This window comes from Pituophis catenifer, unplaced genomic scaffold (assembly GCF_029215685.1).
Source record: "Pituophis catenifer annectens isolate HBS135680 unplaced genomic scaffold, rPitCat1.0.hap2 SCAF_2, whole genome shotgun sequence".
In the NCBI taxonomy this organism is placed as follows: Eukaryota; Metazoa; Chordata; class Lepidosauria; order Squamata; family Colubridae; genus Pituophis; species Pituophis catenifer.
The window spans coordinates 188,371,317-188,384,164 of record NW_027256882.1 but is presented as its reverse complement, the minus strand read 5'-3'; the positions used below and the strand labels follow the sequence as shown (position 1 = coordinate 188,384,164).

Genomic DNA, 12,848 nt, shown 5'->3' with positions numbered 1-12,848 from the left:
CAACCTTGAGCCTGGTGAGATTCGAACCTGCAGTAATTGCAGGCAGCTGTGTTAATAACAGGGTGCTTTAGACCACTGTACTACCAAGGCTCTTGTTGATGAAGGTATGCAGGAAACATGCCAGTATAGTAATGGGGGACTTTCATTATCCTGACATCAACTCTGCTACAAACTCTGCAGCAAATGGGAGATCAAAACAGGTTCCTGACATGCCTACAACTTTGTCACCCAAAAGATAGAGGGGGGAAGTAGAGGCTCCATTATGCTAGACTTAATTCTTACCAATAGGAATGAAATGTTAGAAGGGGTAGAAGTTATAGGAACCTTGGGGGAGTGTGACTATGTTGTACTAGAATTCAGTATAATGCAGGCACAGCTAATTGAACCAAGTCAAACTAGTATTTTAAACTTTAAGAGAGCTGATTTCAATAAACTAAGAAAAAGATTGTATGGATGGAAACCCTAAAGGAAAAAACAATTCAAGATGTTGGGAAACTCTGAAAAATGAGATCATAAAAGTCTAATCAATGCAAAACCACAGAGAAATAAAAACAAACAAAACCAGCATGGCTGCATACATGTCTCTCTGATAAACAGAGAGGAAAAAAGGTCAAGTATAAAAAATGGAAAAAGGGACACATAACCAAAGCAGAATATGAGCAAATAGTCCAAATCTGTAAGGACAAGAGTTAGGAAAGCTGAAGAAGCCTTCCCTGGCGCCACGGCAATTCAGACAGGGAAATAGTGGGGCTCCTAGGAGCCCCGCGAAAACCCTGTCTGTCAAGCCACTGCTGGCAGGTCTGTGGACCTACCCTGTCCTTTAGGGACGGGGTTAGAGAGGGACCCCTCGGACAGCTGAGAGGAACGGGCAAGTTCCTCAGGGCCGGAGGATTGCCCTCTGCACCGGCGGCAGTGGGAGCAGCAGCCATGGCGGCTGCCTCGAGGCTGCGGCATCCGGGACAAGTAAAGTGCAGGAGGAGAAGCAGGAGCAAGGCGTTTGAAAGCTGGGTGAGTGGGATCTATCCTGGTGGAAACAGCCTTTAAATAATGGTTATCAATAAGTGTTCCCTAGCCTTTATAGCAGCTAAGAACTACTTGGGCAAAGGATTTAAAACAATTAACAAAAGGAAGACCCGTTAATGGATTATAGTACTTACTGATTGCTTTGGAATTACCGTTCCTTTGGATGGATATAAAATTTGACACTTTTTCCTTCTCTTTAATGAGAATGGATTATTTTTGAAGAGAGAGAAAAAGAAGAGGAAATAAACAGAAACCTTTTCAAACTATGAGAAAAGATAAGCGGAGGAAGGCAAAATGGTTGCTAGCGGAGAAGAAGTGAAAGTGCAAAGTGGGGATTGCTTGCCATTTGAAGGAGAAACTTTGTTTCTTGTTTCCCAAACTGTATTATTTTGAGAAAAAACTAAGGAGGCTTGATTTTGGATGAACCTAGTCTGTCTACTGGAGAATTTATTGATATTTAAAAAGAAGAAACTAATTGGAACAATTAAAACCGCTGATTAATGGCGTGGCAACAAAAGGGAAGGGCGTGGCAACAGAAGAAGACATGATGATACCATATATGGAACACAAAAAGAACTAAATCTTTTAGTCTTTATAACTATGATGATACTGAAACTGAAAAGGAAAAAAAAAAGAGTCTGGACAGATTGGAGAAAGGAAAAAATTGGAATATATTGGGTAGCAAGATGAGAAAAATACTACAGTTTGATTAAAATGGATGTAATATCTTGTATGTAATTGAAGGTTAAATAATGTTAGGAGGAGTTTTCCTCTTTCTTTTCTCTCTTGTTTTTTTCTTTTTTTTTCTTTCATTTTATTCCTCTCATCTTTTTTTTCTTTTAATTTTTCTTTTTAATCTTTCCTGCTATATTTTATTCTCTTTTATTTCTCCCTTTTTGGTTCTTCTTTTATTTTTCATTATTAATATTACTGTTGTAATTAACCTGGTTAGGCAATAAGAGTACAGACCAGAGAAAATTGATTTTAAAGTGGTTTAAAATGTTGTTCTTTATAGAAAACTAAGAGAATCTAAATGAATTTTTGAATATTAATAATTGTTTATAGATTTTATAATTATTTTCAAGGCGGGAAAAATGTGATTATAGAAAAATTACAAAAAATTGGAAGACTATGAACTGAGTTTTTAAATATTAATAAGAGATTTAATGTTTATAGAAAATTGACCTTAAAGTGGTTTAAAATGTTTTTTTTCCATAGAAAAATAAGAGAGTGGGAATGAATTTTTGAATATTAATAAGAATTGTTTATAGATTTTATAATTATGGAAAATTGCTTCTCAAAGTGGTTTAAAATGTTGTTTTCCATAGAGAAATAAGAAATAAATATGAAATGGGAGAATTTTAAAGAAAATTAATAGTTCAGGAGAGAGTAGGTGAGAAGATATTTGTTATAATGCATTATTATTTCAAATTGGTAAGTTAAAACAAAATGCTATGAACCAGTCAAATAAATGAAAAAGTTAGGAGTGAAGAGAAGTATGATTTTGGTGATTAGATGAAATAAAGCTGTGAACTAGCCATAAATAGGAAGGAGTGGAGAAAGCTTTGCTGGAAAACAGCCAACCGAGTTGTGAACCAGCTCAATAATAGATTTAGGAGGAGTGGAGGTGATAATGGAGTCTATTACGTCCAGGTCTATTACGACCACTCAGCAATCTTAGATCGATCTGCAGCTTTATTTACCACCTATTCCCCAAGATTATCCTGATTATTTAACCCTAAATACTTTGTCCAGTGGCTCTGCCTTCTTTTTTGATCTAATCCTCGGCCATCGCTGGTATCAGGACTGGAGGAGATACAGACATCAAGAGTCTTGGATTATGGGGAGATAGACCACTTTCTCTTTGTTTGTTTCAAATGGTTTGGTCGCTGTGAGAGGGCGACCCTTTGAGACCTCTACCCCCACCTCCTTTGGATGGACTTACTACAACCACAAGACTTCCCATCGTCGTGAGAGGACGATGATGTTCCGATGTATTGACATTTGTAACATACTGGTCTTCCTTTAACATCTATTTCCTCCCTTATTTTTAATTACATGTCTTAACCATCTCTAACACTCTTAGAAGAAAATGATCCTTCATCTCCTTCAACTCGCTCCTATCTTCGATGTATTCAATTGCGGAGCTCCTTGCACTGTGGGATTCCCCCCTCTCGCACGTCTGGCCCTCTCAGTTATCGAGGGCCGCCCTTGAGGACAGGTTTTGGAACCCCGAGAGGTGGTTTGCAAAAAACCGACGGCTTTGGGGTTTTTTAGATAAATCTTTAAATTCTATTTTAAGGGGTTCTGGGAGGGATTGTGGGAATGGATCTGGGGGGGATCCATAAATCCACTGAAAGGGGTAATGGGTCTGATGATCATGGTGGGGAGGATGGGGACAGAAATCTGACAAGGATGCAGGGGGATAAAGTGATGGGCATTAGTATAGTAAGTGGGAGGGGCAGATATGACGGCTGCAGGGGGCCATATTATGTTTCGGGAGTGCGCACTCGATGTTTACGAGCAATTGAGCACTCCGACCCCCAAAGCATTGCTCGTTTCCCGGATTATTCAGAGTCTCAGACCCTGGGTCTACGGCTGATGTTATGTAACGCCAGGTCAGTGGTAAATAAAGCCCCCCTCATTCATGATCTTATTTCAGAGGGGGGTGCTGACCTGGCAGGGATTACGGAGACCTGGTTAGGCCAGGAGGGAGGAGTTCCCCTTATGGAAATGTGCCCGCCAGGTTTCCATGCATTCCATCAGCCAAGGACTCAGGGAAGGTGGGGGAGTGGCAGCAATCATTAGAGAAAGTCTTTGCCCGAGGGAGGCCACTGTTCCTCAGATAGCCGGATGTGAGTCCCTCCTTGTGAAGTGGGGTCGGGGGATTCAGATGGGCCTACTGATTGCGTACCTAGCTCCCTGCCACGTAACAGTGGTCCTGCCTGAGCTGCTCGACATTATAGCCGGGATGGCGGTGGAAACCCCCAGATTTATTGTTATGGGGGATTTTAACCTGCCATCCGCTGGTGAGATGTCAGAGACAGCTCGGGAGTTCATGGCTTCCATGATGGCCATGGACCTGACCCAGGTAGTTAAAGGCCCCACCCACTTGGGGAATCACACTCTGAACTTGATTTTTGTCTCTGATCAGTGGCTGAATGATCTAAGAATAGGGGATATAGACATCAAGCCCTTGTCATGGTCTGATCATTCTCTCCTTCACATGGACTTTCAAGTCACTTCCACCCACCGCAGGGTGATGGAACCAACCAAATGGTTCCGTCCCAGGCGCCTGATGGACTCTGAAAGGTTCCTGACGGAGCTTGGGCCATTTCCTGAGACTGGCTCATGACTTGACTGAGGACCTGGTGGTCGCCTGGGACAGGGCGGCTACTGGGGCCTTGGACCGCGTCGTGCCTTTGCGGCCTCTGACCCGATGCTGATCTCGTCTAGCTCCTTGATTTTCCAAGTAGCTGAGAGAGATGAAGCATCGGAAAAGACGCCTGGAGAGCGATTGGAGGACAGGCCAATCTGAATCTGACTGAACACAGGTGAGATCTTATATTAAGACCTACCTAGTGGCGATAAGAGCGGCGAAGTCTAGCTACTTCTCTGCTCTTATTGCATCTGCAGAGAACCGCCCAGCCGCACTGTTTAAGGTGACCCGCTCCCTACTTCAGGTAGGGGTACGGGAAGATCCCTTACAGGGTCGAGCTGAGGATTTTGTACAATTCCTGCATGATAAAGTCGCTCAGATTCGGGAAGGCCTGAACTCCGATTGGGTAGATCCAGGGGAGGAGACGGGGGTAGGTCTTGAGAGCGTTATCTGGGAAGAGTTTGATTCTGTGGCTCCTGAGGACGTGGACAGGATTCTGGGCAAGCTTAACGCTGCCACGTTTATTGGACCCGTGTCCCTCCTGGTTGGTACTGGCCTCCTGAGAGGTTACACGAGGCTGGCTCCAGGGGATTATAAATGCTTCTCTGAGTGAGGGTGTCTTTCCCGCTGCCTTGAAAGAGGCGGTTCTGAAGCCCCTCCTCAAGAAGCCTTCCCTGGACCCGGCTATATTATGAAATTATCGTCCAGTCTCCAATCTTCGCTTTGTTGCGAAGGTTGTTGAGAGTGTGGTGGCATGACAACTACCCCAATACCTGGATGAAGTTGTCTATCTGGATCCATTCCAGTCGGGCTTCAGGTCATGATATAGCATGGAAACGGCACTGGTTGCGTTGGTGGATGATCTCTGTAGGGCTCGGGATAGAGGTTGCTCCTCTTTCCTGGTCCTATTAGATCTCTCAGCAGCTTTTGATATCATCAACCATGGTATCTTACTGCACCAGCTGGAGGGGTTAGGAATAGGGGGCACCGTGCTTCGGTGGTTCTCCTTCTTCCTCTCTGACCGTTCGCAGTTTGTGTTGGCAGGGGGGTCGACATCGAGGCACCTTATTTGTGGGGTGCCGCAAGGATCAGTCCTCTCACCCCTTCTGTTCAACATTTATGTAAAACCGCTAGGTGAGATCATCCGTGGTTTCGGGGTGAGTGTTCATCAGTATGCTGATGACACACAGCTATACATCTCCACCCCAGACCACCCCAATGATGCCCTTGCTGTGATGTCCCGTTGCCTGGAGGCCGTGCGGATCTGAATGGGGAGAAACAAGCTCAGACTCAACCCCTCCAAGACTGAGTGGCTGGGGCTTCCGGCGTCCCGGTATAGTCAACTGGTACCATCACTGACAATTGGGGATGAGATCTTGCTCCCCACAGAGAGGGCCCACAACTTGGGTGTCCTCCTGGATTCACAGCTATCTTTAGAAGATCATTTGACGGCCGTGGCCAGGTTCTTTATCAGGTTTGCCTGATCCGCCAGTTGCGTCCCTTTCTGGATCGGGATGCCTTGCGCACGGTCACTCATGCCCTAGTCACCTCCCGTATGGACTACTGTAATGCTCTCTACATGGGGCTCCCCTTGAAAAGCACCCGGAGGCTCCAACTGGTCCAGAATGTAGCCGCGCGGGTGATTATGGGCGCAGCTCGTTGCGCCCATGTAACACCTCTCCTATGCGAGCTGCACTGGCTCCCAGTGGTCTTCCGGGTGCGATTCAAGGTGTTAGTTATTACCTTTAAAGCGCTCCATGGCTTAGGACTTGGGTACCTACGAGACTGTCTTTTGCCACCAATAGCCTCCCACCAACCAGTTCGTTCTCACAGGGGGGGACTACTCAGGGTACCATCAGTCAAATTATGCGGACTGGCGACTCCCAGGGGGAGGGGCTTCTCTGTGAGGGCTCCAACACTTTGGAATGAACTGCCCTCTGAGATACGAAATATCCTTGATCTCCATGCTTTCCGCCGTGCCCTCAAAACCCTGATGTTCCAACAGGCAGGGCTAAACATATGAACCTGTGAATGTTTTTAAAATGTTATCTAATTTTAGGTTCTATTTAATTGGCCCAAACTATGTTATAATAATAATTTTAATTAGCAATTTTATGATGTTTGTGTATCTATATTTTTCTTGACTGTACACCGCCTTGAGTCCTACGGGAGAAAGGCGGTATAGAAATATAATAAATAAATAAATAAATAAATAAATAAATAAATAAATAAATAAATAAATAAATAAATAAATAATGCTGGAGAGCAGTTAAAGCCAAACTGTGAACTAGTTAAATATAAGGTTAGGAGTGGAGGAAAACATCCCTTGGAAACAGCTGATTAAGCTATGAACCAGCCAAAAATAAACTTAGGAGGAGTGGAGGAGATAATACTGGAGAGCAGTTAAAGCCAAACTGTGAACCAGTTAAATATAAGGTTAGGAGTGGAGGAAAGCATCCGTGGGAAACAGCTAACTAAGCTGCGATCCAGCCTAAAATAAACCTAGGAGGAGTGAAGGAGATATTTTTGAAGAACAGTAAAAGCCAGATTAATAGAAGTGGAGGAAAATACTGCTGGGGAATAGCTATTTAAGTTATGAACCAGTTAAATGCAATGCTCTCTACATGGGGCTCTCCTTGAGGAGCATCCGGAGGCTCCAGCTGGTCCAGAATGCGGCCGCGCGGGTGGTTATGGGAGCAACGGCACCCTAAAAAGCCCCTCCTGCGTGAGCTGCACTGGCTCCCGGTGGTCTTCCAGGTGCGCTTCAAGGTTTTGGTTACCACCTTTAGAGCGCTCCATGGCCTAGGACCAGGGTATCTATGAGACCGCCTTCTGCCACCAGTAGCTTCTCACTGACCAGTACGCTCCCATAGAGAGGGGCTTTTTAGGGTGCCGTCGGTCAAAAAGTGTCAACTGGCGGCCCCCAGGGGAAGAGCCTTCTCTGTGGGAGCACCTGCCATCTGGAACAAGCTCCCCCTGGAGATACGGAGGATTACAGACCTGCGCGCTTTCCGCCGTGCCCTCAAAACATTCCTATTTCGGACTTCCTGTGGCTCCGCGATCGCCGATGGATGCTCCTTTAGGAGCTCCAGCCCCGTGATTCCGTTTGCCGCTAGAACAGCGAAAATTAGCTGTCTAGCGGCTCGAAACTCTCCCCCTGGGAAAAAGGGGGAGAGAAGAGCAGAGGGGTTTGGGTAGAGCTTCCCTAGACCCCCAGATATTTTTTTTTAAGCCTGGGGTTTGCAGGGTGAGAGCTCCCTGAAAGCTCTTCAGTGCTCTGGATCCGGGACGAGTCTGCTTTATGCAGAACGAGGCATTGCGACCACACCAGCATCAGCAACTTAATTTTAAGGGAAAAAAAAATTGGATTTGAAAGCTGGCAGAGCAAATACAGGAGAAACGAAAATTGCAAGTATTAAACTTTAACTCCAAAATCTATCACTTTCCTCTGAAGCTCTATGTAGAAAGGGAAAGTAAGATGGCGTGTGACTCTAATGGGGCGTGGAGAAGTGAAACTTAGAAACAAAGCATTATGTGGTGTTGAAAGCCCGTTTAAAAGAAGAGGATTTTATTTTAAAAGGAGAAGGATTTAATAATTATATCTAAGAAAAAAAAATGTCTGGCCTTTTTGAAAGTGATGAAGGCTCACAAATGCTGACTGTGGATCTTTTGGAAGAAGTTTTGGAATCATTTGCCTCTACATTCGTGGAAAGAATTGAAGGGTCTCTTAAGAAGGATTTTACTCAAATCCCAAACAAAGATATAAGTGAACAGGAGGCGGAAGAAAAAACCCAGTTTATTGTGTCTTTGGAAAATGAAATAGAGGTTCTTCAAATTGAGAGGGAGGAGCAGAGAGGCTTGAAGAAGTGTAACCAGGAAATATTGAGAGATATTCCTCCAGAGATTTTGATACAGGCAAATGAAGAATTGTCAGGAGCTGTTGGGATTTTTTATACAAAAAGGAAGATTCGAAGTGGAACTTTACAACTTTGTTGCAGGGATGGATTCTCAATCGCAGTTAAAGAGGTGTTTTTACCGAGAGGAATTACTTTGCGAGGAGAACAGGATTGTGACGGAGGAGTGAGACTGGAGAAGAAAGAAAGAAAGAAGAGAGTTTGTAAAAAAGCCAGGAAAAAATGGAGAAGAGAAAAATTCTCGAAAATAAAAGCAGGGGGAGGAGCAATGCTGAAGAAGAAAGTATTATTGAAGAAGAAGGACTGGAAAAAATATAGAAAGAAAGGAAGAATGGAAGATTAATTTCTTTTGGGGAGGATCTTTGTAATAAATCTGAAAAGTTTACTGAAATTAGTATTTTTCAAGACAATGATATAAAGGAAGTGTTTTATTATATTTATCTTTGGATATAATTTAAGGGATAGCCTTTTGAGGGTTATATTTTGAAGAATGTTTTATTGAAATAAAAATGTTTAACTAAAAATGGATAGCTTTTTAAAAGTTACTGAGGTATCAAAATGTTTAATTTAAAATTTAATGGATAGCTTTTTGAAACTTATATTTTGAAGAATGAATTTAAGATTTAGAAATAACTTAACCCAATGGATTAACAGTATTTCTGAGGTTATATTCTGAAGAATGTTTTATTACAATCAGAAATTGGCAAGTGGTTTATGAATGACCAAAGAGGATAAATGTTTAATTTAGAATTTTACTAGGGAGTAATGCTGAAAAAGAAGGTAAGGAAAGGATTTTAGTAATAAATGTGAAATGTGATAAGAGAATTTATAAAAGGAAGGTTGATGAATAACTTTTAAAAGGGGAGTTAAAAGAACGTGAGGGAGTTTTGAATCTTGTAGTAAATTAGCATATTTTAGCTTAGGTTTGTTAAATGTTATACCGTTTTTGCTCTGGGAAGTCGGGTATGTGTGGGGAGGGGGGGTTGAAGGTTGTGTGGGGATGAAATTGTTGTAAAATTTCTAATAAAATAAAAGGAGAGATAAGTGTATTAATAGAGAAGTAAGAAATGTGGGGGAAATGTTATAATAAATGAAATGATAATATTAAGATATGATAAATATTGGCGGAGCAAGAAGAAGACACAAAAGATGTATTTAGATGATACAGTGAATGATTGTGTATTGTTTGTTTGTTTATTTATAAAAAATAAAAACTTTTTTTATTAAAAAAAAAACATTCCTATTTCAGCAGGCCGGCCTGGCCTAACCTCTTTTTAAACTGTTTTTAAATTTTTTAAATTTTTAAATTTTAAATTTGTCTTATAAATTTGGGGTGTTTTAAGTTTTGTTTTTCTGGGCCAAATTATTTAATTGTATTTTAATGGTTTTTTAACATTTGTATTATATGTATTTTATTTTTTGGCTGTTCACTTCCCTGAGTCCTTCGGGAGTAGGGCGGTATACAAATTTAATAAATAAATAAATAAATAAATAAATAAATAAATAAATAAATAAATAAATAAATAAATAAATAAATAAATAAATATTAGAACTAGTTGCAATGGAGAAGAAGCTCGTAATTAGCAAAAACAAAGCATTTTGGGAATAATTAATTATAGATGAAAATGTGGAATAAATTTTAAAGTGAATTGATTTTGAAGGATTTTAAGAGAAGAGTAAAATATTCTATGTTAAAATTATGGACATTAGATGTGATTTAAGAAAAATACTGATTTAATTTGGTTTTAGAAGTAAGGAACATATATGAAATACTGATTGTTAAAATGATAAATGAATATAACAAAGAGCTGTCTATAGTTGGAGTTTAAGATTTAGGGTGATATAGTAGAATGCCAAATATTTAGAATAAGATGTTAGATTGAGTGATAAAAATTGGGTTTGGATTTCTTTGTGTTTTTTTTCTTTCTTTTTTTCCTTTTTAAGATGTTAATGGATGAAATTTGGAAGGGAGTGTGAGCAATTGTAATTATTTCATACCGGATCAAACCCTTGCTCTAAAAAGATGTATTTTATCTATGTTTAAAAAAAACAACAACAACAAGAGTTAGGAAAGCTAAGGTTCAAAATGAACTAAGGCTTGCAACAAATGCCAAAAATAACAAAAAGATTTCTTTTAATAGGTAAAAGACAGGAAGAAAGTCAAGGAAATGATCAGTCCATTAATGGGAGAAGATGGCAAGTAGGTCATGGGCAACAGAAAGAAAGCAAAACTGCTTAATATGTTCATTGCCTCTATCTTCACACAAAAGGAAAAAAATAATCCAAACTTCCAAAAGCAGCACCATGGCAGACAGAACAGGAATGCAGGTCAAAATGGGCAAAAATCGGTAAGCAAACACCCATGCACTTCAGACATGCTCAAATCGTCAGGACCAGATGGTTTACAACTCAGGGTCCTGAAGGAGCTGGCAGATGTGATCTCAAAATCACTGAGCAAAATCTTTCATAGCTCCTGGAGCACACAGGAACTGTCAGAGGACTGGAAAAAAGCTGATGTAGTTCCAATATACAAAAAAGGGAAAAAGTGAATCAAGGAAACTACAGACAAATCAGGTTGACATCAATATCCAGGAAAATCCTGGAAAGGATAATCAAGCGGAGGGTTTTGTGAGCACCTAGAAACGAACAAAGTGATTACTAGAAGCCACATGCTTTTATTAAAAAACAAATCATGCCAGACAACTCTTACTGCTTTGTTAGGTAAAATGACTAAATTAATGGATCAAGGAAATGTTGTAGATAGTTTACTTGGACTTTAATAAGGCATTTGACAGAATAGGCTCCAGCATGCTTCTTGATAAAATGATAACAGTACCATCATCAGACTGATTAGCAGTTGGCTGACAAACCACATTCAACATTTAGTCCTCAATGAAACTGCATCTACATGGAGGGAAGTATGCTTTGGACTACCTCAAAGTTCTGTTTCAGGACCGGTGCTCTTCAACATCTTTATAAATGATCTAGATGAGGGGATAGGAAAGATCATATCTGCTGATGACACCAAGTTGGGGGGAATTGCTAATACTTTGGAGGATAGACTCAAGATTCAGAAGGATCTTGACAGACTTCAGCCCTAGCTGACAAGATGCAGTTCAGTGGTGAGAAAAATGACATCTTGCACCTAGGCACGATAAGTCAAATGCACAGGTATAGAATAGGCAGTACCTGGCTCAATAATTATGACTATGAGAGGGATGTAATTGTCCTAGCAAACCACAACTTAAATATAAACTAGCTGCCCAAAAAACCAATGCAGTCCTGGGCTACATAATCTGAGGGATAGCATTAAAATCACAAGAAATGATAATGCCACTTCATACTGCACTAGTGGGGCCATGCTTGGAATACTGCATACAGTTTTGGTCATCTTGATATAAAAATGATGAGACCCTAGTAAGAATACAAAGAAGAGCAACTAAGATGATAAGGGGTCTGTAGGATAAATTTTACCAGGAATGGTTAGGACAACTAGGTATGTCTAGCCTAACAAAGACAAGAATTAGGGGTGACATGGCAGCTGTCTTCTAATACTTGAGGGGTTGTCGCAGAGAAGACGAAGTCACCTTATTCTCTAAAACACATGAGGGCAGGACAAGAAGCAATGAGCAGAAGTTAGTTACAGAGAAATCCAACCTGGAACGAAGGATAAACTTCCTGACAGAGGGAATAATTAGCCAATGGAACAACTTGCATCTCAGAGTTGTGGGTGCACCATCACAGGAAGTTTTAAAGAAAGGATTGGACAACCATTTGTCAAGGGTGATATAAGGTCTCCTGCCATGGGCAAGGGGCTGGACTAAAACACTTCCAAGTTCCCTTCCAGCCCTTGTTTGGTTCTGATTGGTTTATAAGAAACCAGTGAAAACATTAAACCTGGAAATCTGTAAGTCTGACTTTTTGTTTGTTCATTCATTTAATAAAGTGTATATATTGAACAACACAGTATTTGATTAAAAAGAAAATTCAAATAAGGACATATGTGTCCAGAGTTGTATATTTACTGCTAGAATACTCCCATGGTAGGAAACATGATTTTAAAAATGAATTTGCACAGGAACACGCCATAAAGCTGGTTCTTCAATACACGTACCTGCTGCCTGAGGTTGGATAAAGTTCCCTACGCCAGTCAAGTTAACAACAGCAGTTTGCTGAGCAGATAAGGATTGATCTTGGTTTGGGGGCGCTTCCTCAGAACCCTAGCAAAAAAGTTGATATATCAAAACATATTTATGATCTGTATAGTTAGTTTATTTATTTTCCTTTAGGAAGAAATACATTTCAAAGCATTTCTTAGTTTGATACATAGTTTCATTGAAAACAAGATTTTGTAAACGAGACAGCTAATACCTCTTAGTGATTTTACCACTTTATAGCAGAAACTTTCTTTTATTAACTCTGATGGAAAACTTACCATCATGAATTCTTCGTTTATAAACACACCTCAAACAGAGGTTCTTGACTTATAACTGTAGTTCAGTTTGTCATCTGTGTATTAATACTAATGAGGC

At 40.7% G+C, this 12,848-nt stretch overlaps 1 protein-coding gene across 7 annotated transcripts in view; it reads right to left on the bottom strand.

The window, feature by feature from the left end:
* Positions 1 to 12,848, bottom strand: part of SUPT20H (SPT20 homolog, SAGA complex component) — a 68,081-nt gene that overhangs the window by 2,070 nt on the left and 53,163 nt on the right. For 6 of the 7 annotated variants that reach the window (XM_070938340.1, XM_070938343.1, XM_070938341.1 and 3 more), the window contains one exon: positions 12,431 to 12,536. In XM_070938340.1, the coding sequence (XP_070794441.1) occupies positions 12,431 to 12,536 (106 nt within the window). Of the gene's footprint in view, positions 1 to 12,430; positions 12,537 to 12,848 lie in introns of those variants that run through there. The other variant, XM_070938346.1, reaches the window with a different exon arrangement.